Source organism: Lagopus leucura, unplaced genomic scaffold, assembly GCF_019238085.1.
Source record: "Lagopus leucura isolate 7727_CA_CO unplaced genomic scaffold, USGS_WTPT01 Super-Scaffold_100038, whole genome shotgun sequence".
Classification (NCBI taxonomy): domain Eukaryota; kingdom Metazoa; phylum Chordata; class Aves; order Galliformes; family Phasianidae; genus Lagopus; species Lagopus leucura.
Window position 1 is genome coordinate 115,113 of NW_024962287.1, and position 19,650 is coordinate 134,762.

General features: G+C 43.8%; 1 protein-coding gene across 3 annotated transcripts in view; it reads left to right on the top strand.

Moving 5' to 3' along the window:
• Nucleotides 1-19,650, top strand: part of EVA1A (eva-1 homolog A, regulator of programmed cell death) — a 189,025-nt gene that overhangs the window by 69,255 nt on the left and 100,120 nt on the right. For all 3 annotated transcript variants that reach the window (XM_042883549.1, XM_042883550.1, XM_042883551.1), the window contains exons 4-5: nucleotides 2,636-2,788; nucleotides 18,509-18,652. In XM_042883549.1, coding sequence (XP_042739483.1) covers nucleotides 2,636-2,788; nucleotides 18,509-18,652 — 297 coding nt within the window. The remainder of the gene's footprint in view (nucleotides 1-2,635; nucleotides 2,789-18,508; nucleotides 18,653-19,650) is intronic.

Sequence of the window (19,650 nt, forward strand, 5' to 3'; positions counted from 1 at the left end):
CTGGAGATGAAGATAACCACTCAGTATATTCAGTGTGCCATACAGGTAATGGTGGTAATGACTGCAGTACCCACACAGAAAGTATGGGCAGACTGGTTCATTAGAGCAGTGTGAGGTATCCTCTCTCTCTGCATACTTTGATGTTAAAAAGAGCTTCTGTTGCTGCCTCCAGTCTGTTCTGCATGCAGAGCTGGCCGTGGGTTGAGCACTGCAGGTATTGCTGAGTATGTTCTTTTAACAGTCGGGTTCTCCCATGAATGAGTTACATCTTAATTCTGCCTTCATCTACAGGGAAGAGAGCTGGATAAGAAGGTGTTTCCCTGCTCCATAAATCTTTTGGATGTCTGAAAGTTTTCTGGTGGTGGCATGAAAGATAGAATTTTTCAGAGATTTTTATACGAAGCTGGAGGGGAAGAAGGAAGATGAGATACCCAAATAACTGGTGTGTGGGTTTAAGTTTGTCATCTGGTCTGTGAGGGTCTGGGCCACAGCTTCTACTCTCTGAGTGGTTCCTCTAATTGTCAGGTAATAGGATATTTTGAAGGGGCTGTTTTTTAGCTTTGAGTTGGAATTTCCATGTTGAGCATAAGGAGTCACTTGGACACTTCTTTTCAATCAGTACGTGTGTGTTTTGGTGTAACGTGTTTCCTTCATGTAGTTTCTTCTGAAAAAACTGATCCCACTGTTAGCAGGGGTTGAACCAGATTGTGTTCCAAGAAGCCTTCCAACCTGAATTCATCTGTGATTCAACTTTTGTGGAGCATTTCTGTCTAGCTCCCATTAGGGATAAATGATTCCTGGGCCAGTAGTTGCAGTACGGTAAAAACTGTTGAATTATGTCACATCTCCCATGATGCAAAAAGACTTAAGTCACATAATCATGGAATTGCAGGGATTGGAAGGGACCTCAAGAGATCATCAAGTCCAACCCCCTGCAAAGCAGGTTCCTTCCCTACAGCGGGTTGCTCAGGACGGTGTCCAGGAAGGTCTTGAATATCTCCATAGAAGGAGACTCCACAGCCATTCTGGGCAGCCTGTTCCAGTGCTGTCACTCTGATGGTGAAGAAGTTGTTCCTTGCATTAGTATGGAACTTCCTGTGTTCCAAGTTCTGCCCATTGCCCCTTGTCCTACTGTTGCTCACCACTGAAAAGAGTCCATCCCTATTGACTTTGCTTTCACACTTTAGGTGTGGATGAGGCAACGATGAGATCTCCTCTCAGCCTTCTCTTCTCCAGGCTGAACAATCCCGTCTCTCAGCCTTTCCACATATAGGAGATGCCCCAGGCCCTTCATCATCTTTGTCACCTTCTGCTGGACTATTTCTAGGAGATTCCTGTCTTTTTTGAACTGGCAGCCCAGAACTGGACACAGTATTTGAGATGTGCATTAAATTAACTAAATATTAAGTATTAAACTGTAATGAAAATATCTTGTGTTCTTATTTATTATGTTTTATAAATATGGACTTAGCAGAAGTCTTTGTCTATCTGTATATATAGATATATCTATTTGTGATATCACACATAGGGACAACTATCATGTCTGTACTATACACAGGGCCTGGGACAGTTGCTGGCGCTGGCTGATGATGATTTACACTCTTTAGTTGTTAGCATGCTCTGTGGCACGGCTTTGATCTGGAGCAGTCAGCAGCATTAAGATGATGACTGATTATGCTTTGGAGGTTACTGTGGATCAGGGACATAAGTAATGGGAATGACTTCCCATTAAGTCATTCAGATGCGACACCTTGCAAGTAGGGAAGAAAGGAGTTCAGCTGTGTGAATGCCAACTGAATTATATCAGTTGGCTTTGGGGCTGGAGAGTAGTCTTTGACCTGTTGTGACTACATTTCTAACGGTAAATAGTGCAGTCAAGTGGAAAGTAAGTCACTCTACTGAGACTGGGGAGGTTGGTATCAGCTGAGTTGATCTGAAGCATGCATGTTCGTTTTCTTTCTCTCTATCTTGCATGCTTATAGATGTCTAGCTATTAAGACTCAGCTCTTCAGATTAGTGTTATCTTCTGTGCTGTTTTAGCAGACATGCTTGGGGAGGGCCTGTTCTAGGTTGGGACCTCTAGGGGTTCCCATAATACAGATAATAGTAAAGAGAAGGGAATGATGAGATTTCTTGTGAAATAATTGCTTAGTCGTTATGGCAGATGTAAACTGAGTTCTTTTGTGTGCAGCAGTCTTAGAAAAGCGACAGTATATTTTGTGGCTTTGGACTGTCTATTTCAAGGATTTGAGGGGCAGAATATGGAACAAAAATTTGGCACATGAAGGGCTGATGAGAAATGTGTCTAAAGATGTGCCTTCGCCTACCCCTGCCACAGACTTCTAATATCCCTAGGAGAAATCTCTCAGTTGCCATACTTCATGCACGTGTCCACCTATTCATTGGAATTCACATGGGCTGGGTTGAACAGTGTTCATTAAGTGTTCTGGTAATGCAAGTGATCACTGCTACTCTGGCAAATGCAATTATAAAGCTGAGCTTCTGGCAGCTGATGTGCATCTCTGGACAGATGCCCGGTCACTACTGCCTCTGACAAACTCACACCATGGAGAAGTGATGAGGCTGCTGGATGCTTGCCTCTGTATCAGCTGAGTAATTGTTTGTTTTCTTCTAGATGAGTACAAGAGTAAAGTAGCCTGTGAAGATGACAAGCTGCGGCTAAGCTGTAAGAAGAGCATGGTGATAGCCATTTATTCTGCTATCTTTGGAAGGACACGGGGAGGCAGCCTGGAGTGCCCGTACCAAAACCTAGGGATGCACATGATTGGTAAGAATGGCTTTATGGAGCACACTATTCTGGGAGTCTGAGCAGGTTTATCTCATTTACTGTCATCTCACAGTGCTGGCAGAGAGCCTGGGTAGGAAAGGCAGAACTGGCACATGCAACCTGTCACTGTTGTGCTCCTGATGTGTGGAGCTTCCTTAGCCAGTGGTGAGCTGCATCATAAGTGCCTAACTGAGGTACAGGTAGAAGCCATGGCCAAGTTAGGAAGCTGCAGGCTTTTGGCAGATTCATCAGACTTCAGGGTGCTCCTTGAATTCCTTACTCAACTGTTTGCCTTCCTGGTACTCCATACCCTCTATCTATACCATGGAGATGTGTATTATTGGTAGGTGTCATGGACTGTCTACGGCTAAGTCAAGCCTTAACATTGTATTTAAAATTTTATTCCCATTAAAGCAAGGGGTAAAAATTCAAAAAGCAAGCTGTTAAGTTGAATCACGTTACAGTCAGCTCGGGGTACCTCTGAACAGATTCTTTACTCAGGCTATCGTAGTTTCTTACATTCATGTGTTGAAGATTCATAAACTTCAGAACATTCACTAAAACTGTCTGTTCTTGAGCCAACGTGAAATGAGTTTGAGCATTTTAGGCTGTGTCAGAGCGTATGTCCTTAGTGCAAAGCCAGGTGGCTGGCATTCTTCACCACTTTCTGCAGAACTGAAAAGGGGCTAACCACTTTTGCAAAAGAATTGCCTCTAGAGAGGGAAGGGCTTCAGAAAGGGCTGCAAAAGTAGCTTAAGGGGCTGCTGTGGTCTGTGCTGGTGTCTGTTCAACTGTACCTGGAGATCTTTGGTTTCACAGCTGCTGATCCTGTGCCCTTAAGGAGTTAAATGCTGTTCAAATGGAACCATGCTTGGAAACATGATATGCAGGTGATGGGTGTCAGTAGATGAGTGGTAGAACCAGGCTTGTCAATTAATTTGTGCTGCATGGAGAGTGCCTTCGCTGTGTAACTGGAAAAACCTCAGCACTTGCAGCATGGTGGAGTAGTTCAGGGTCTCCTACACAGTCCTATGTTTTGAATGCAGAATGGTAGAAAAGTCCCTGTTCTTTAATCTCCCATCTTTGGAGGTAACACATGCCTTTGGATGCACTCCTTTTGTTCCCTAGTTGGAGTAGAAGCTATTAAGTTTGACAGGATGGCCGAAGCAGGCAGACCAGTGCAGTGGTGGTTTGACTGCTGGATGACAACTTGCCAAGTCAACAAAATTGGATGGGTTTCTAGAGCACACCTGAGCACACTGCTCCTTTTTCCTTCCTGAGAGTGCAGAAAAAGACATGTATTGGTGACAAAGTGCTAATGCTGGGATTTGCTCTTGTATGTCAGTGTGAAGTGAAACTCTTCATTTTGAATCAAAGACACGCAGGATAAAGTTTTCCTCTTCTCCTTCTAAGTGCAATGTCCTGAAACTTGGCCAGGCTGAGAGCGGGGTGTATGGCACAAGAAAGTGGGCTGGGAGGCAGTGGAGCAAAGCTGTAGTTAAAGGAACAAACTGCAAGGCATGAAGCAGAGCTGCACAGACACCCTACTAAGTGTGGTATTTGCCAAGGAAACAAGGTTTTCTGGGAAGTGATCCAATGGGCCAGAGCTCTAGTTATGCAAGGAAGGGGAAGGTGGCTGTGGTTATGATTCCACTGTTGGCCCCACAGGAGAAGACAGCGTAGGATCGGTCTGTAACCCAAATCAGCAAAAAGCATATTTGCACCATGCTTGCCCACAGCATACTGAAGAAGTAACAGGCGTGCATCCATTCACAGTACTGAAGTGAGGGGGCTGTATTCCCAGCTGCCACCAGCAATTCTGGGATCTGTGTGCAAAGTCCCCCAAACTGCTTCAGAACTTGCACTCCTGCCATGAGCTTATCTAGCCCAGAAGGCAACTGTTCCTTCAGGAACTGGTAAAAGCATCATGGCAAGCTTTCTCTAGCTAGGGAACACTTCTCCACATGTTTCCACAGCCCTGCGATATGGAGAGGGCTGCTCTGTGACAGCCTTTGATCTCAAACACTAGCAAGGAGCTGATCTCACAAACATGGCTGTGAGTCAGACTTTACAGCAGCACCACTTCCCATAAGGCAGAACCCAGCTACATTCTGCACGCGAAAGATTTGCTCTGTTTCAGTTTCACTGGAATTATGATTTGTGTCATGCCAGAGCCTTGGCAGAGGGCCTTTTCGTGGGATGTAGGTCCTGGAAAAGTCTGCAGCCATTAGTTTATTCAGGTAGTATGAGTTACCGATGAGTGAAGAACTTGTTGGTGCCCCAGAGGTGGGGAGAGAGATCATCCTCTCCTGATGAAAAGCAGCTCAGAAAATGTTATTCCATCCATTGCTTTTGTGAATAAAATGTACGTTTGGGTTGAATTTAGCAATTTTCATCATCTACAGATGAGACTTTTAAAACACTGAGGGATGAGGAGGAGAGTTGTCCTAACAGATTGGGGTACTATTGCCATGAGGTAACAGAATAAATCATTTAATTTGCTCTGCCTTGAAAAAGACCTTGTACTCCTATAGGAGTGTTGAGCAGTAAAGCCTGCTAATGGTGAATTTCTTGGGTTCTGCAGAGACACGCAACATTTTGGGTGCTCACTGGGAGGAGTGTGAGGTTTGTCAATGCATTATAGCCCTTTAACACCTGGACACCCAGCCGTCCTTCTGCTGCTTTTGGGTAGTGTGGAGTCCCCAGTCAGACTTAGCACTCCATTTCCCTGTCAAACATGTGCTGTCTTATGTCTATATGACCGTGCCTAGCATCTGAGAAGAGAAAGTTTTTGTGAAGGACTCCATCCTATCCCTGTCATGTTAAAGAGAAAAACTGCCAGGATCCCCTTTTAACTGGAAACACACTGAAACTTGTGCCTCTGAGCATAATGGGAAATCCCCTGAAAACATTTGGACCTCTCCTTTGAATGCCTTGGGAATTCTGAGGAGCTCCTAAAGGAATTTGACCTTATTTGTAACTCCATTCTTAATAAAGCTTCCACTTTGCTTTGCAGAGACAATATGCAGAGCATAGAGAGGTCTCTGGAGAAAAGGTTATTTACAAGCAACAAGTCGTTAATATCCTTCGGCACAGGGAACCCTTTGCCCCCTTTATCATGCTGTTTACAGCTGCCTCTGTCTGCATCTCTGAGTTTATACAAGAGAAGCTTATTTAAAAACTGGACTTTTCTTACCCAGATCTGAGTGTATAAGGTAAATACCTAATTAAGAGCCTGAGTAGCAAGAACCTGGATGTTAAAAAAAAAAAAACCTTTTTTAGTATTCAGTGGTATGATATCCTTGACCATGTTCAATGCACCTGATACGTTCACATGTACATTTTTATAGTAATAGCCCCTGAACCACAGGGAATGAGACGTGTTTAGCTTACTGCTAATACCAGGACTCAGGTCTCCTCTCAAGAACCCTGTCTCTCTCCATCAGATACAGAATCATAGAATGGCTTGAAAGAAACCTCAGAGATCATTCAGTTCCAATTCCCTGCTGTGGGCAGGGTTACCAACCCACTAGATCAGGCACCAGTATGGGTTGCCCGGGGCCCATCCAGCCTGGCCTTGAGCACCTCCAGGGATGGGGTGTCCACAGCATCTCTGGACAGCCTGAAAGATACAAAGCTACCACAGCAATTTCTGTCCTCTTCTGGTAGAAATAATCTGGGCTTGGTTTCCTGAGTTGGCACAGGATTGGAGGAGCAAAGCTCCAAAGCCTCGCTTCAGCTCATGGTGTGTAACTTAAACTCAGTAGTCTGCTGAGAAGTAGAATATTTTTATCACTTAATGTATAGATTCTCTCCTGTAATCTTATGTAGAGAAAACAGATGTGTTTGCAAAGCCCTGAGGAAACTCAGATGGAAGTGACTCTCTCTAGGTCATTGGATCTGATAAGGAAAGAGCAGAAAAATGAGTTTAGTGAAGAAGCCTGTGCCTTAGGTGCTCATTCCCTGGCATTTTTTTCATATTAATGCAAGAAGATGATTGAACCCTGTTTGTTTTGATTTCTTCCTCTTGAGGCAAATGTATATATGACTGGAACTAGAGCTTTCACGGTTCCTCTTATAAATATTTGTTATACCACATAAATAATAGGCTCTTTAAGTTTGTCTGTCCGTGATCAGATCTAGCATGTGAATTAGAATGAATTACATGCAATTAAAGAAAATCATTTCAATCTGTGGTATGTTCTATTCCACCTTATATTTCTGCCAGTGCAAGTCTGTAACTGGGCTCTAAACCTGGTCTTAAGTGAAATGCTTAAAAACAGAAGGTCTCCAAGCTGTGGAGGTGGGGCTATGAGGAGCAGCGACTGCTGGCACTGATGGGCTGGGGGTGGCAGGATAAGATCACAGAATCACAGAATGGCCAGGGTTGGAAGGGACCTCAAGGATCATGAATCTCCAACCCCCCTGCCACATGTAGGGCCACCAACCTAAGATGGCGGAGCTGCTGGAATGCTGCTGCTGATTTTAGTAATTAATAGGTAATGCCATGTAACGGGGTAATCCTTGAGCAGATCTGAGTGCTTGGGGCTGAAGCACTCTTGTGCCTTGGCCTTTCACCATGAATATGGCAGCCTTTAAAATGGCTCAAACATTGACTTCGTGGCATGAGCAGCAAGTACAATGGATTTGGACTCTGATTTTCATCTTTAAGGTTCCTACCAGGCTTCCAGAATTCTCCTTCCTGTAAGTGTGACTCCCTGCATGTATTTTACATTCACTGTAGAACCTGCTGTACTATATGTATAGCTATTAAGAACAAGTTTTTAGAGGCCGATCTGTTCGTATGTAATAAAACCCACAAGTACCCAGGTTTTAAAGCTAAGTAAATACCAGTTGCAGTTTAATTCACATAATACCTTATTAAATCTTAACCAAAATGAAAATCCATTTAGAACGCTAGGCTAAAGTGAAATGAAGGCTGTTTTCAGAAAGTTATTTTTCAGTTCTTAGTTTGTATGTTTCACTTTTTGTTTCGAAGCACCAGAAGGTAATTAAAATCACTCTACAACTGTTTTTAAAAAGCTCAAACCATCGTTGGGTCGCGTAGTCATAAAAATGATTTACATGGTGTAGTTCTCTGTAAGCACACAATTGCCATTAAAAAAAATAATAATAATGAAAAGCTCCATTCAAATTGGCTTCTGGGCAAGAGCTTCCTCAAAGCCAAAGTTCAACTTGGTTTTAAAAAAAATATATATATGTATAGTGTAGTATATAACCCTATGCAATGGTTGTAAACAACAATTCTGGAAGTTGTAATTCAAAAAGCACTAGCAGACTTTGTGTTGATATTCATGTGATGCTTGAGGAAATGAAGGGGGTACTTCTCACTCCTTCAGAATGGTAAATGTATGCTGTAACCAGCTTTATAAAGGATGCCTGTTGTCTTAGTATTAGCTAAAAGCAAATTCAGAATATGCTTTTAAAAATAAAAGGGAAGAACATAGGAGATACAAATCTATAGCATTTCAGCATATTTCCGTGGAGTCACTCTGAATGAAAACTGGTGTAATTTGTCCAGAGCTGATGAAGCTCCTCTTAAAACAATTCAGATGTCAGTCAAGATTATGATATAATTACCACAGTGGTGAATCCTGAGCCTGAGAAACAGAGGTAATGTGAAATCCGTGAGGCTGCAAGCATGCAGTGCTTTACTTTAAGAAGACCAAGAAGTGACTTGCAGGTTGTGTCAGCAGGATAGCCTTTTAAGATAGGTGGTCCACTCCCACTGCCTCTGAGGTAGAGATCTTGCTTCCGTGTAGGTGCAGGCACTAATTGAAGTGTGAGCATCTTCAGGAAAACGCTTCTGTTGGGCTGTAACAAATGGAACGGACAGATAGACTCAGGGCCTTCACAAAGCAGTGCATTTAATGCACCAGCCCTATCTTCTACTGGCTGAAGCAATAGCTGTTAGCTTCTTTGCTTTGTAACTTGAGTGACTTATGGCCCACAGTCAGTTGTTTTCTGCTGCAAATTAAATAATAAAAGTTTACTGTCTTTGCCAGCCCCAAACTTCTTTGTTCTCTGAGACTTCTTGAAGCCAAGCTCATTGGTGTCCTCAGATTCTCACTTTAGCTCCCAGACCTGCAAAATATTATTCATTTGCTCAGCTTCACACACTCAGTCTCTGCCAAACTGGAGCCTCACATGTTTTATATGAGTTCTGGTTCTAGATACGAAGGTGACAAGAAGATTTGAGATCACATTAATAAACCAAACGCTTCCAATTGTAACTATAGCATCTGCAACTAAGTCTGCAGTGTATTCAGCTCCAGTCTGCAGATGTAAAGCGGGTTGGTTTTTTTTTAAGATTCTTGTTTTATTTTTTATCCAGAAATCTTACTGTGTGTTTCTGAGAAAAATCCTGTCCCTTGCTTTAGAGGCATTTCCTCCTAGAGCTGTCACTTGCTTCTGAATGATTTCCCTCAAAGGAATGCTTGCCTTAGCTCATTCCTTTTGCCTTCTCATCAAAAGTTAATGAGGACAGAAGGGGTTCCACTGAATGGAATATCAGGTGTAGGTCTACTCCCAGTGCAGCCAAAGTATCATTGAGCCAAAGAGTGCCACAGAATTTGTCCCTTGATCAGGTAATACCAGCTGTGTTTTAGTTCCTCGTTGCTTACCTCCCTTGCGCTAATGGAAAAAGAACTTCAGGCAGGGATTCTGTTTCTGAACCCTTCAATTACAGCCAGTCACTTGGTTCTTCTGATACTTCAAGATCTTTTACTTTGTTGAAAAAGTAGCATGAGTGCTCCAATATTTGTCCTAGATTCAGAGAGTGCTTCCTCTGACAAGTGGGTGAAGGTTTCTTCTTAAGCTCTGTTTTAATTCTTGTCAAGTCCCCACATAATTCTTATGTGAAATAAGGGCACTCAGGAGTAATATGCAGTGGGAGCCATTGAGATTATTGGTGGAAAACAGACCTGATGCTCAGATGAAAGAATAATGAGGTAGAAGAATAAAAATGTCCTGTCAGACAACACTCCTAAGATCCTGAGGTCTGTGAAGAATAGAAAGAATTGACTCTCTCTATTCTGACAAAGAGTCACTGGGGTGTTCTCCATGCCCCACTGCCTTGCTGTCCCCATAGGCAGCCTGTGGAAAAGGCACTACCTGACAGCCTTACAGCATGCTAACTTGTGAATGCGTTCAGGTGTATGTAGTCCTGCTTGCTCTGAAAAGCCTGCCTCATGTGAAAGAGGCTGCAGAAGAGGCAGGATGTGGCAGGTGAGTCTGACCCTAAGGTCAGTAAATGTGCAGATGCTCAAGATATAGTTGGGCACTTGGCACATGCCCAATTTCATTATGCTACTAGTTACCCATCTCAAAGCAAGATTCCACATCTGTGGATCCATCTGTGATGACTTGGAAAATGCTCTGACCTCCACCACAGCTTGAGCTAAGAATTACTGTAATACAAAAACTGAACTGACTGGAAGCATTCTTTTGAACCCAAGTAGGTTTTGTCATCAAAAGTAGTAACAGTGAGTAACCAAAGTAGTGGATGTGATTAATAGGAATTTTTAAAATGTCTCAATTTTTTTTTTTTTTTTCACCAGGAAAAAGTAATAAAAATCAGTCATGCTGGGAAACAGCCTTTAACTGACTAGAATCCATTCATTGTGGTGAGCTCGATGATTTGGACGCTATGTCACTGAGATTGATTCCAGTAGAGCTGATGCTCTCTGCAAGGTACAGCTGGTAAAATTCTCCAGTATGGTTTTGGTATCATCTGATTTGGGTTTTACCCCTGGCAGAAGCCGGGCAGATGGAGACAGAAGATCCAAGAGCAGCCTACCAGTCCTGGAATACTAAATTGAAGTGGTAAAATGAATTGCCTATCAAGGGCTTAGGCTAAAAGTTGTGAAAAGAAGCTGCCCAGCAATATACAGGCCTTTTGTGAAGAGTAGTTACAGCTCACTCAGTCCAAATTGGGGAAAGCCGACCCCCAACACTAAGGCTGCTTTGTTGAAGAAGAGGAAATGGGTAGTAGCTGTAGGTGATTGGATCCCTTTTCCATGTAGGGACAGATGATGTGGCTACATGGGTCAAGGGCTGTCAAAAGAGACTTCAGGGCCTAGGGACAAGTCTAAAGGAACTGAACGCGCAGCTCATCTTTTCTGCCTCCTGTGTTGGGTGAGGACATGGTAACAAACCAAAGGATCACTTCTCTGAATATGTGGCTTTGTGGCTGATGCCATCACCAGAACTCTGTGTGGTGCAAAAGGGTCTGGCCTCTTCTCCCAGGCAAATAGTAGGACCCGAGGAAACGGCCAGAAGTTGTACCAGAGGAGGTTTAGGTTGGACATGAGGAGAAACTTTTTCTCTCAGAGGGTGGTCAGGCACTGCAATGGCTGCCCAGGGAGGTGGTGGAGTTGCCGTCCCTGGTGGTGTTCAAGAGGCGCCTGGATGAGGAGCTACGAGAGATGGTTTAGTGCTTGTGGCACTGATAGGAATGGGAGGGTGGTTGGACTGGATGATCTTGCAGGTCGTTTCCAACCTTGTGATTCTGTAATTCTGTGATTTGATGACCAATTAGCCTATATGGTACTGGGTTTCTAGGCAGTGGATGGGGTTTGCTTTCTCAGAGAGAATGGTCTTTGGGGAAAAGCTAGCAGGACTCACTGGGAGGGCTTTAAATCAGATGTGAAGGTGGATGGGAGATAGACAGTGAGCCTTTCCACGATAAAGTATGGGAGGGCATAACTATACTAGAGAGAGAGGGGACTAGTTCAACCTCCTGCCAGAGCAGGAACACCTGGACCAGGTCATAGAATCATAGAATGGCCTGGGTTCAAAAGGACCACAATGATCATCTAGTTTCAACCCCTTTAATGTGCAGAGTCACCAACCACCAGACCAGGCTGCCCAAAGCCACATCCAGCCTGGGATAATCACACAGGAATCTATCCAGGTGGGTTTTGAATGCCTCCAGAAAAGGAGACCTCACAGCCTGTCTGGGCAGCCTGTTCCAGTGTTCTGTTACCCTTACTGTGAAGAAGTTTTTCTCATATTTACGTGGAACCTCCTACATTCCAGCTTGCACCCACTGCAGCTTGTTCTATCATTACACATCACTGAGAATGGCTTCATCCTCCTGACACTCACCCTTTACGTACTTACAGACATTAACGAGATCACCTCTCAGTCTCTCCTCCAAGCTAAAGAGACCCAGGTCCCTCAGCCTTCCCTTGTAAGGGAGATGCTCCACTCCCTTAACCATCTTTGTGGCTCTGTGCTGGACTCTCTCAAGCAGTTCCCTGTCCTTCTTGAACGGAGGGGCCTAGAACTGGACACAGTATTCCAGATGCAGTCTCACTAGGGCAGAGTAGAGGGGGAGGAGAACCTTTCTCTTCTTACTAACTATCCCCCTTCTAACACACCCCAGGATGCCTTTGCCTTCTTGACCACGAGGGCACAGTGCTGACTCATGATCGTCCTGGTAACGCCTTTGACGCAGTACCCCACAACACTGGAAAGATATGGATTTGATGCATGGACTGTTCGATGGACAAAGAACTGGCTGCAGGATGGAGTCCAGAGAGTGGTGGTCAATAGTTCAATGTCTGGACGGAATTTGGTGATGAGTGGTGTCCCCCAGGGGTTGGTGCGGGGGCCAGTGCTCTTTAATATCTTCATCAGTGACATCAACAGTGGTGTCATGTGCACCCTTAGTAAGTTTGTTGATGCCATCAAGCTGTGGGATGCAGTTGACACACCAGAGAGATGGGATGCCATTCAGAAGGGCCTAGACAGGCTTGAGCAGTGGGCCAGGTGAAACTCATGAGGTTCAGCAAATCCACATGCAAGGCTTGCACCTGGGTCGAGGCAACCCCCACTACTAATACAAGCTGGGGGATGAATGGATTGAGAGCAGCCCTGCCAAAAGAGACCTTGGGGTGCTGGTGGATGGCAATCTGGACATGAGTCAACAATGTACCCTTGCAGCCCAGAAAACCAACCATATCCTGGGCTGCATCCAAAGCAGTATGGCCAGTAGGGTGAGGGAGGAGATCTGCCTCTGGAGCACCACATCCAGATGTGGAGTCCTCAGTGCAGGAAAAACATGAAGCTGTTGGAGTGTGTCCAGAGGAGGGCCACAGAAATGATCTAAGAGATGGAACACCTCTCCTGCAGCACATGCTGAGAGCTGGGGCTGTGCAGATGGAGAAGAGTGAGGTGAACTAAGGGTGGCCTGTCAGTATCTAAAGGGGAGCGACAGGACAGGAGGGGACAGACTCTTTAGCAGGGTCTGTGGTGATAGGCTTGCAGGTTAAAGAGGAGATATGTAGGTTAGATATAAGGAAAAAGTCTTCTATTGTAAGGTGTTGGAACAGGATGCCCAGAGATGATGTGGTGGATGTCCCATCCATGGAGACTTTCAAGGCAAGGCTGGATCAGGCCCTGGGCAACCTGATCTAGCTGTGGTGTTCACTGCAGGGGAGCTGGACTATATGACCTTAAGTGTCCTTTCCAACTCTAAGGACTCTCTGATTCTATGCCTCTGTTGGAGTCAGTCCATGTAGACGTGCAGCAGTAGTAAGGCTGGAGGGAAGTACAGCTTTTAGAAAGCATGTTCAGGATAAAGATGACAAAGTGAGATGATCCCACCATCCTTCAAACCTGAACTTTAGTTTGAAATACCATGTTTCAAAAGCACAGCTTATATCTTTGGACATTTTTGCATTGAAGTTTCACCGTAGCCAGGAATCAGATCTATTCTTAGTGCACTGGAGCTATCCAAGATTAATGAAAGCAAATGGTGACTCTATCCCAGCCTTCATAAGTGCATTCTCTATCATCTGTGAGGACATAAAGTGCTTTTTATTGCTCTGCTGTGGGATTTGAGCTTTGTGGGCTTTAAAAGGTTCCTGACAGGGACCTGGCTCTATTTAGCAGTAGACTTTCCATTAGACTGAGCTATGGTGTTGGCATTTGTGAGTGTCCTTCCCCATGTATCTGACACATGAGATCACTTGTTAGTACTAACATCACTGATGTTAGTATAGTGTTTAATATAACATGCACTGTTTGCACTTAGTAAACAAACAAGCCACAGGAGAAATGAAATGTCCTGAATAAGAGTGCAAACAAGAGTGCCAAATCCACTTTTCCTCTTCTAGGAACAGGAACTGAGTTTGGCCAGCCGTATGGGGTCATAGCCCTACTCTGCTCTACCACATTGCTGGGCTTGCCTCCTCTGCATCTTTTTGGGATGCTAGCTACGTCATTTATAGAGAAGAGAACCTCTATTTTATTGCTTCTCTGAGGCAAGTGGAGGTGAAGACTTCATACCTGGAATCACCTCATGAAGAAGTACAAATATATTTGGAATTCTCACTTCAATCCAGCTCCTTTATATATTGTTTACTCTTGGAAGTTAAATTACCAGCATGTACATCATAAAAAGTAACACAAGTGATTTGGGTGTTTTTACACTCCTAAGACATGGGACCATGTTGTCACTTCTAGATGATATGATGCTAACTGTGGTTTATGAGGGTCTGGTAGCCTCACCTATCACCCATCTGTCGCTCTGGTATATTTTGACATCTTCAGTGCTTGTTAGTGAGAGAATAAAGATGCTAGATATGACACTCTGGCATGACCTCTACATTACAAATCCTTAGAAGTGTTCAAGGGAGATGATCCCATTTGGACCTTGCTGCTGCATTTTTTCAGTTCAGTGTGTTCTGTGGAGGCTCAGCAAGTTAACAGCTCAAAGTATGAGAGAGGAGACCAAACTAATTTCAGTTTAAGAAGTACACAGGGCATTTGTGCTTATGTGCAGCAAAAATAAGGGAAAACTTGCCACTGTCACCAGTGTTATTTTTTATTAATTTGTTATTAATATCTAATATGTAATTTGTTATTGTGCCATAGAGTCTATTTATTGATTTATTTGGACTGGAAGAATATGACTGATTCTAAGAGAATGTCTTTGTCCTTACCATGGAAAAAATGAATACTCAGTTTTGGACTCCTCAGATGGATGTTGAAAAACGGCAGCAAATCCAGTGAAGGGCCACCAAGGTAGTCAGGGACTGGAACACACAGCATGTGGGGAGATGGTGAAAGACCTGCATTGGCTTGTTTTCATGAAGAGGAAGCTCGGGTAGGGATGTTATTGTTGTTTTTCTAATACCTAAGAGGTGGCTGTGCAGAAGACTTCTTGGGAATGCAAAACAAAGCAAACATAAATAAACAAACCCAACAAAAATAATCACAAAAGCAGTCAATACAAGCTGCAGGAACGGAAACCTGATTAGATACAGGAGAAAAAAAATTAAGCTGAAGAATGCCATAGCCCAGGGAGGTTGGGGATTATTTACCTGTGGGTATTTTCAAAACTTGCCTAGACAAAATCCCGAGTAACCTGATGTAACTTCAAAGCTGGCCCTGTTCTGAGCAGCAGGCTGTACTGGATAAGCTCCAGATACTGCTTCCAATGTAGTTACTGTATGGTTTATGTGCTACAGTCCAAACAGGTGACTTTTCCGTATTATTTGAATATTCAATGAGTTCAGTATTTTCAATATTGAAGTCTCTAAAAATTCTGTATAAATCGGGCTTTTAAAATCTTGGTTCTTTACTTCCTGTGCTGAGGGATCTTATCCACATGTATAATTGGAGCATGCAGAGTCTCTTCTGCTTTCTGCTCATTTTGTCTGGCACAGGTGGAGCTGGAGCAGCCTGGTGATTGGAGAGTCAAGCATGACACTACTGGTGGTTAGGTGAATATGGAGGATGTAGGTTTGTGCCCTAAGAAGTTGGGTATCTAGGCTTACCTGAATGTGGCAAACTAGTAGTGCCAAGGCCTGGGTACAGATACTGTAAGATCTTCTGTTCTGTTAAATTACACTGCACTTGTTGCCATAATTAGTTGTCTTGGCCCGACTGACACTAACAGTCAGCCCAGAAACTGGTTTAAAGTTGTATATGGGACAGGGTTGATTCCTATTGTGTTTCACCACTATTTTGGAAGGTAAGAGTATTTAATAGTATTAATGTTGGTTGTTCCAACACAGTTGGCCTCAGGGCCTGGGAATGGGCCGGGGAAGTTTTCATTTACCAGCAAACATGCTAACCAAACAGCATAGGCTGGTCCTTAGCACAGTTAACACAAATAGGAACAGCAGCGTTAGGACCCACTCTGCCAGATGAAGCTGCATGACTCTTTGCTTGGCCATTATAACTTGGGCTGCATTGCATTGGTTGATGGGACTGCAAAGAGGCCAAAGCAGGGTCTCACAGCTGTCTGTTGGCAGTATGGCATTTTGGTTTTGGTGGGTAGCATAGGCAAGACTGTCTTCTCCTGGGGAGAAGCTTATATCTGAAAAAGATAGCAACAGGATTATGCTCACGTACTATGCTAAATACAGTGAGAAAGAGCCTGCTGCCTGGTGCTGTGACTGGCTGACATGGTGTCTGTGTGGTGAAATCCTCTACCACGTGCCCCTGCTCTTCTCCTCAATATCCAGGGAAGCCTTCTGCAAACTGACAGTTGGAAACAGCCCTTGTGATTTCTCACAATGGACCTCTGCAGTGTCTGGCATAATGCCACTTGGCAAAATCATGCTCACAGGATAACTCTTAAACTTGGTGCGTAAGCATTCAGGCCTTGTTTGGTTTTGTAGTGCCAATGAAGCTGTTAAGGTCAGTATGGATAGAGATTGTAGATTTCTGCATGGGAGAAAGGAGTTTGTCAATACCAAGACATGACTGATGGTGTCCAGAGAAGCTGGTGATATCGTCACGTTCACATACAGCATATTCAGTGTGCTGACTCTACAGAACTGGGTCCTGCAGAGTCAATCCAGCCTGCTGAGCTGGAGAGCAGAGCCTGTGGCTTGTAACCATTGAAACTACTTGTTCCTACAGGAGGAGAACCCAAAGGCTGATGATCCCAGGACCAGCCGTGGAAGATGTGTGGGTAACTCCTCATCCTCCCATGGAGTGTTGGGGAGTGAGGCCACTGCACTGCCCTGGAATGCTGTCTGTTTTGTGTGAGAACCAAAACAAATAAAAAGAATAGATACCCTCCATGAAATCTTGTCTAGTGAGTAGACTTGATGACTTTCTCTTACTGGACCTTTGACAAAAACACAAATGCAGATGTTTCTGTTGGAACCTCTGGCATTTGTTGAACAGCAGGTTGCAAGGGGTGCCCTCTGTGAGCAGAGCCCCGCACTGCCCCATCCATGTCAGATCACAGCCAGCTCCAGCTCTCCTAAGCGACTGCCAGTGGCCAGAGCTGAGCCCTGAGCAATGCTGGGTGCGCTCTGGGAGAGCAGACTGAGGAGAGGGAAAAACTGCTGTGCAACAGCAGCTGGGAGAGAGGATGAGAAATGGGAGAGAAGCAGCCCTGCAACCCCCAAGGGCAGCGCAGAAAGAGGGCAGGAGGTGCTTCAGGTGCAGCTGAAGTTCCCTGCAGCCCAGGAGCAACCCCTGCTCTCTCGCTCCATGTTCTGAACCAGCCAGCCCTAGTAAGTCGTGTGGACTAACTCAGCCCAGTGTGCCATTCCTCTGCACCACTCAGGAGGAGTTGAAGGAGTGTGGGTGGGGATGAAGGTGTTAGTAGTTTGCTTTCAGTTCTTATTGCTCTCATTTGTTAGCAGCAGCTCACAAATTACATTAATCTCCCTAATGTTTCATCTGTTTTTCTGTAACAGTAACTGGTTTGAAATCTCACTGTCCTTATCTCAACCCGTGATCCTTTTTCTGTCATATTTTCTCCACTTGATCTGTTGAAGGAGAGAAAGAGAGCAACATAGTGGTGTTTAGTTGCCTATTGGTGTTAAACCACCATACTTTTTGTATCATTCAATACCTTTTAGGGTCCACTTTCCCTTTCCCTGCTTCCTAATGAGTGACCAAATGGATTTGTATTCTTTTCTCGGTAGATTTTCTATTGCTATAATTTCTTAATGTTAAACAAAAACTATCTTGTTGATTCCCACTGTCATTGGCTGTGGTTGGACAGTGAAAGCAAACTGTCAGTCTGGCATTGAAAATTTGAAGAGCTTGCCCTCTCTGTTTTACATGAGAAAACAGTTGCAAACAATCTGGTGAGTACTTTTGGACTTCTGCGTATTCTCAAGTCTGACAAATATTTATACTTGCGTGGAACAAACACAGTTAATAGAATATTTCTACCTAGATGGTGGACAGTAAAACTGTAAAAAACTATAGGCTTAGAAATACAGCATCTGCAAAGAACAGACAGGGACAATGACCACTTCTGTCTGCAGAAGCAGTGTGGAATCTGCAGAGTTGAGACAGCTCTTTTGTGCATAGCAAAGGCTAAAGAACCTCACAAACCTCCCACACTCACTCTCTCTCTTCCTCTCAAAATGAAACAAGCAACATCTGGATAAAAATCTACACACTCAAATCAATTTTACTCTTCCCTGAACAAGTTCACAAAGCCCATCTTGCTCATACCCATGAAGTGGAAAGTTGCTAATAATTTTGCATGTTGCTGCGATCAGTTGCATTATCAGACAGCTAAATAAATGATAAACCAATAAATGATACACGTCATAAATTCCACATGCATATTTTAACTGTTATCTATGTATTTTCTTTTCCTGTGGCAGTTATTTAATTTACAAGGAAGCATGTAGTGTTTCTGGATAAATGCACTGGAAAGAGACTCCTGAGATCTTTCTTCCATGCTCTGTCCTTTTTCCTTTACAGACTGCAAGTCAGCTACTGCTCTCCAACTCATGATCAAGCGCTGCCATGGGAAAAGAAGTTGTAGCATATATGCCAGCACCTATGAATTTGGAGATCCTTGTTATCCCGGCATCCAAAAGCATCTGAATGTCATCTATACCTGTGGTGAGTCACAAAATCAGTTCTCGCTGGGGTACGTGTTTGATGAGCAGCAGTACGTGAAAAATGAGAAGAGTTACGCATGTACGTAAAATGTTGTTGAGCTTCCACTTGGCTCATTGTTATTTTCATTTGGTTAAATGGAAAGCCTGTGGATTACCTGAGAGGTTTAATTCCGTCTCTTTTTCTACTTATTGGGTTGACAGAAAAAAAGCAGGAAGCATGGAAAGGACATTTTGTTAACCCTTTCAACACTGCCTCCTCAAGGCAGCAAATTCTGTTAGCCCATTTGATGGCTGGACTAAATGACCTTAGTGGTCTTTTCCAGCATTAATGATTCTATGATCCATCAGGTGCTTATACCCTGAATGATACCCTGCTGTTTCGTTTTCCTGCAGAAAAGTTGTGGTTAACAGTAGGATCCTTTTTATTTTGTTCTGTATTTCGTTTTTTACCAAACAATAAGGCAATCACTAATCCATGCTCACGGCATTCGTTGAAAAAACTTCAGGTGAATATGGCAATATTTTCCTAAGAAAATACTGTTGTTTGAAAATAATATGTCTTCATTTGGGATCATAAGTCACGGTGCTGAGTAGACACTGTACTCCTATCTGACTAATCCTCCTGTGCTGCAGAAGAGAACGATGCAGTATGAAAACAACTTCAGGTCTGACTTTCCCAGTTAAGAAATTTTGATCATTTGTAGCTGATAGATATGAAAATATTTGCTTGAGGGTTTTGTTTGTATAGTTGTTGCTAGGATCAGCTTTGCCTCTCCCTCTGTTTCTTTCTACATTCACTGAAAAGAGAAATCCTGGTGCTGTTTTGGATCTGCTGAGTAGATGAGCCATCTGATCTAGCAGAGGAGGTGCTGGCTGTGTCTCCAAACAGCAAATCCGTGGATGAATCCTTATGTGCAACAGCAGCATGCTAAATCTGATATATGATTTTTGATATGGAATGCTATAGAATTTGAATAGATGCTGTGGTGTGGCTGATGT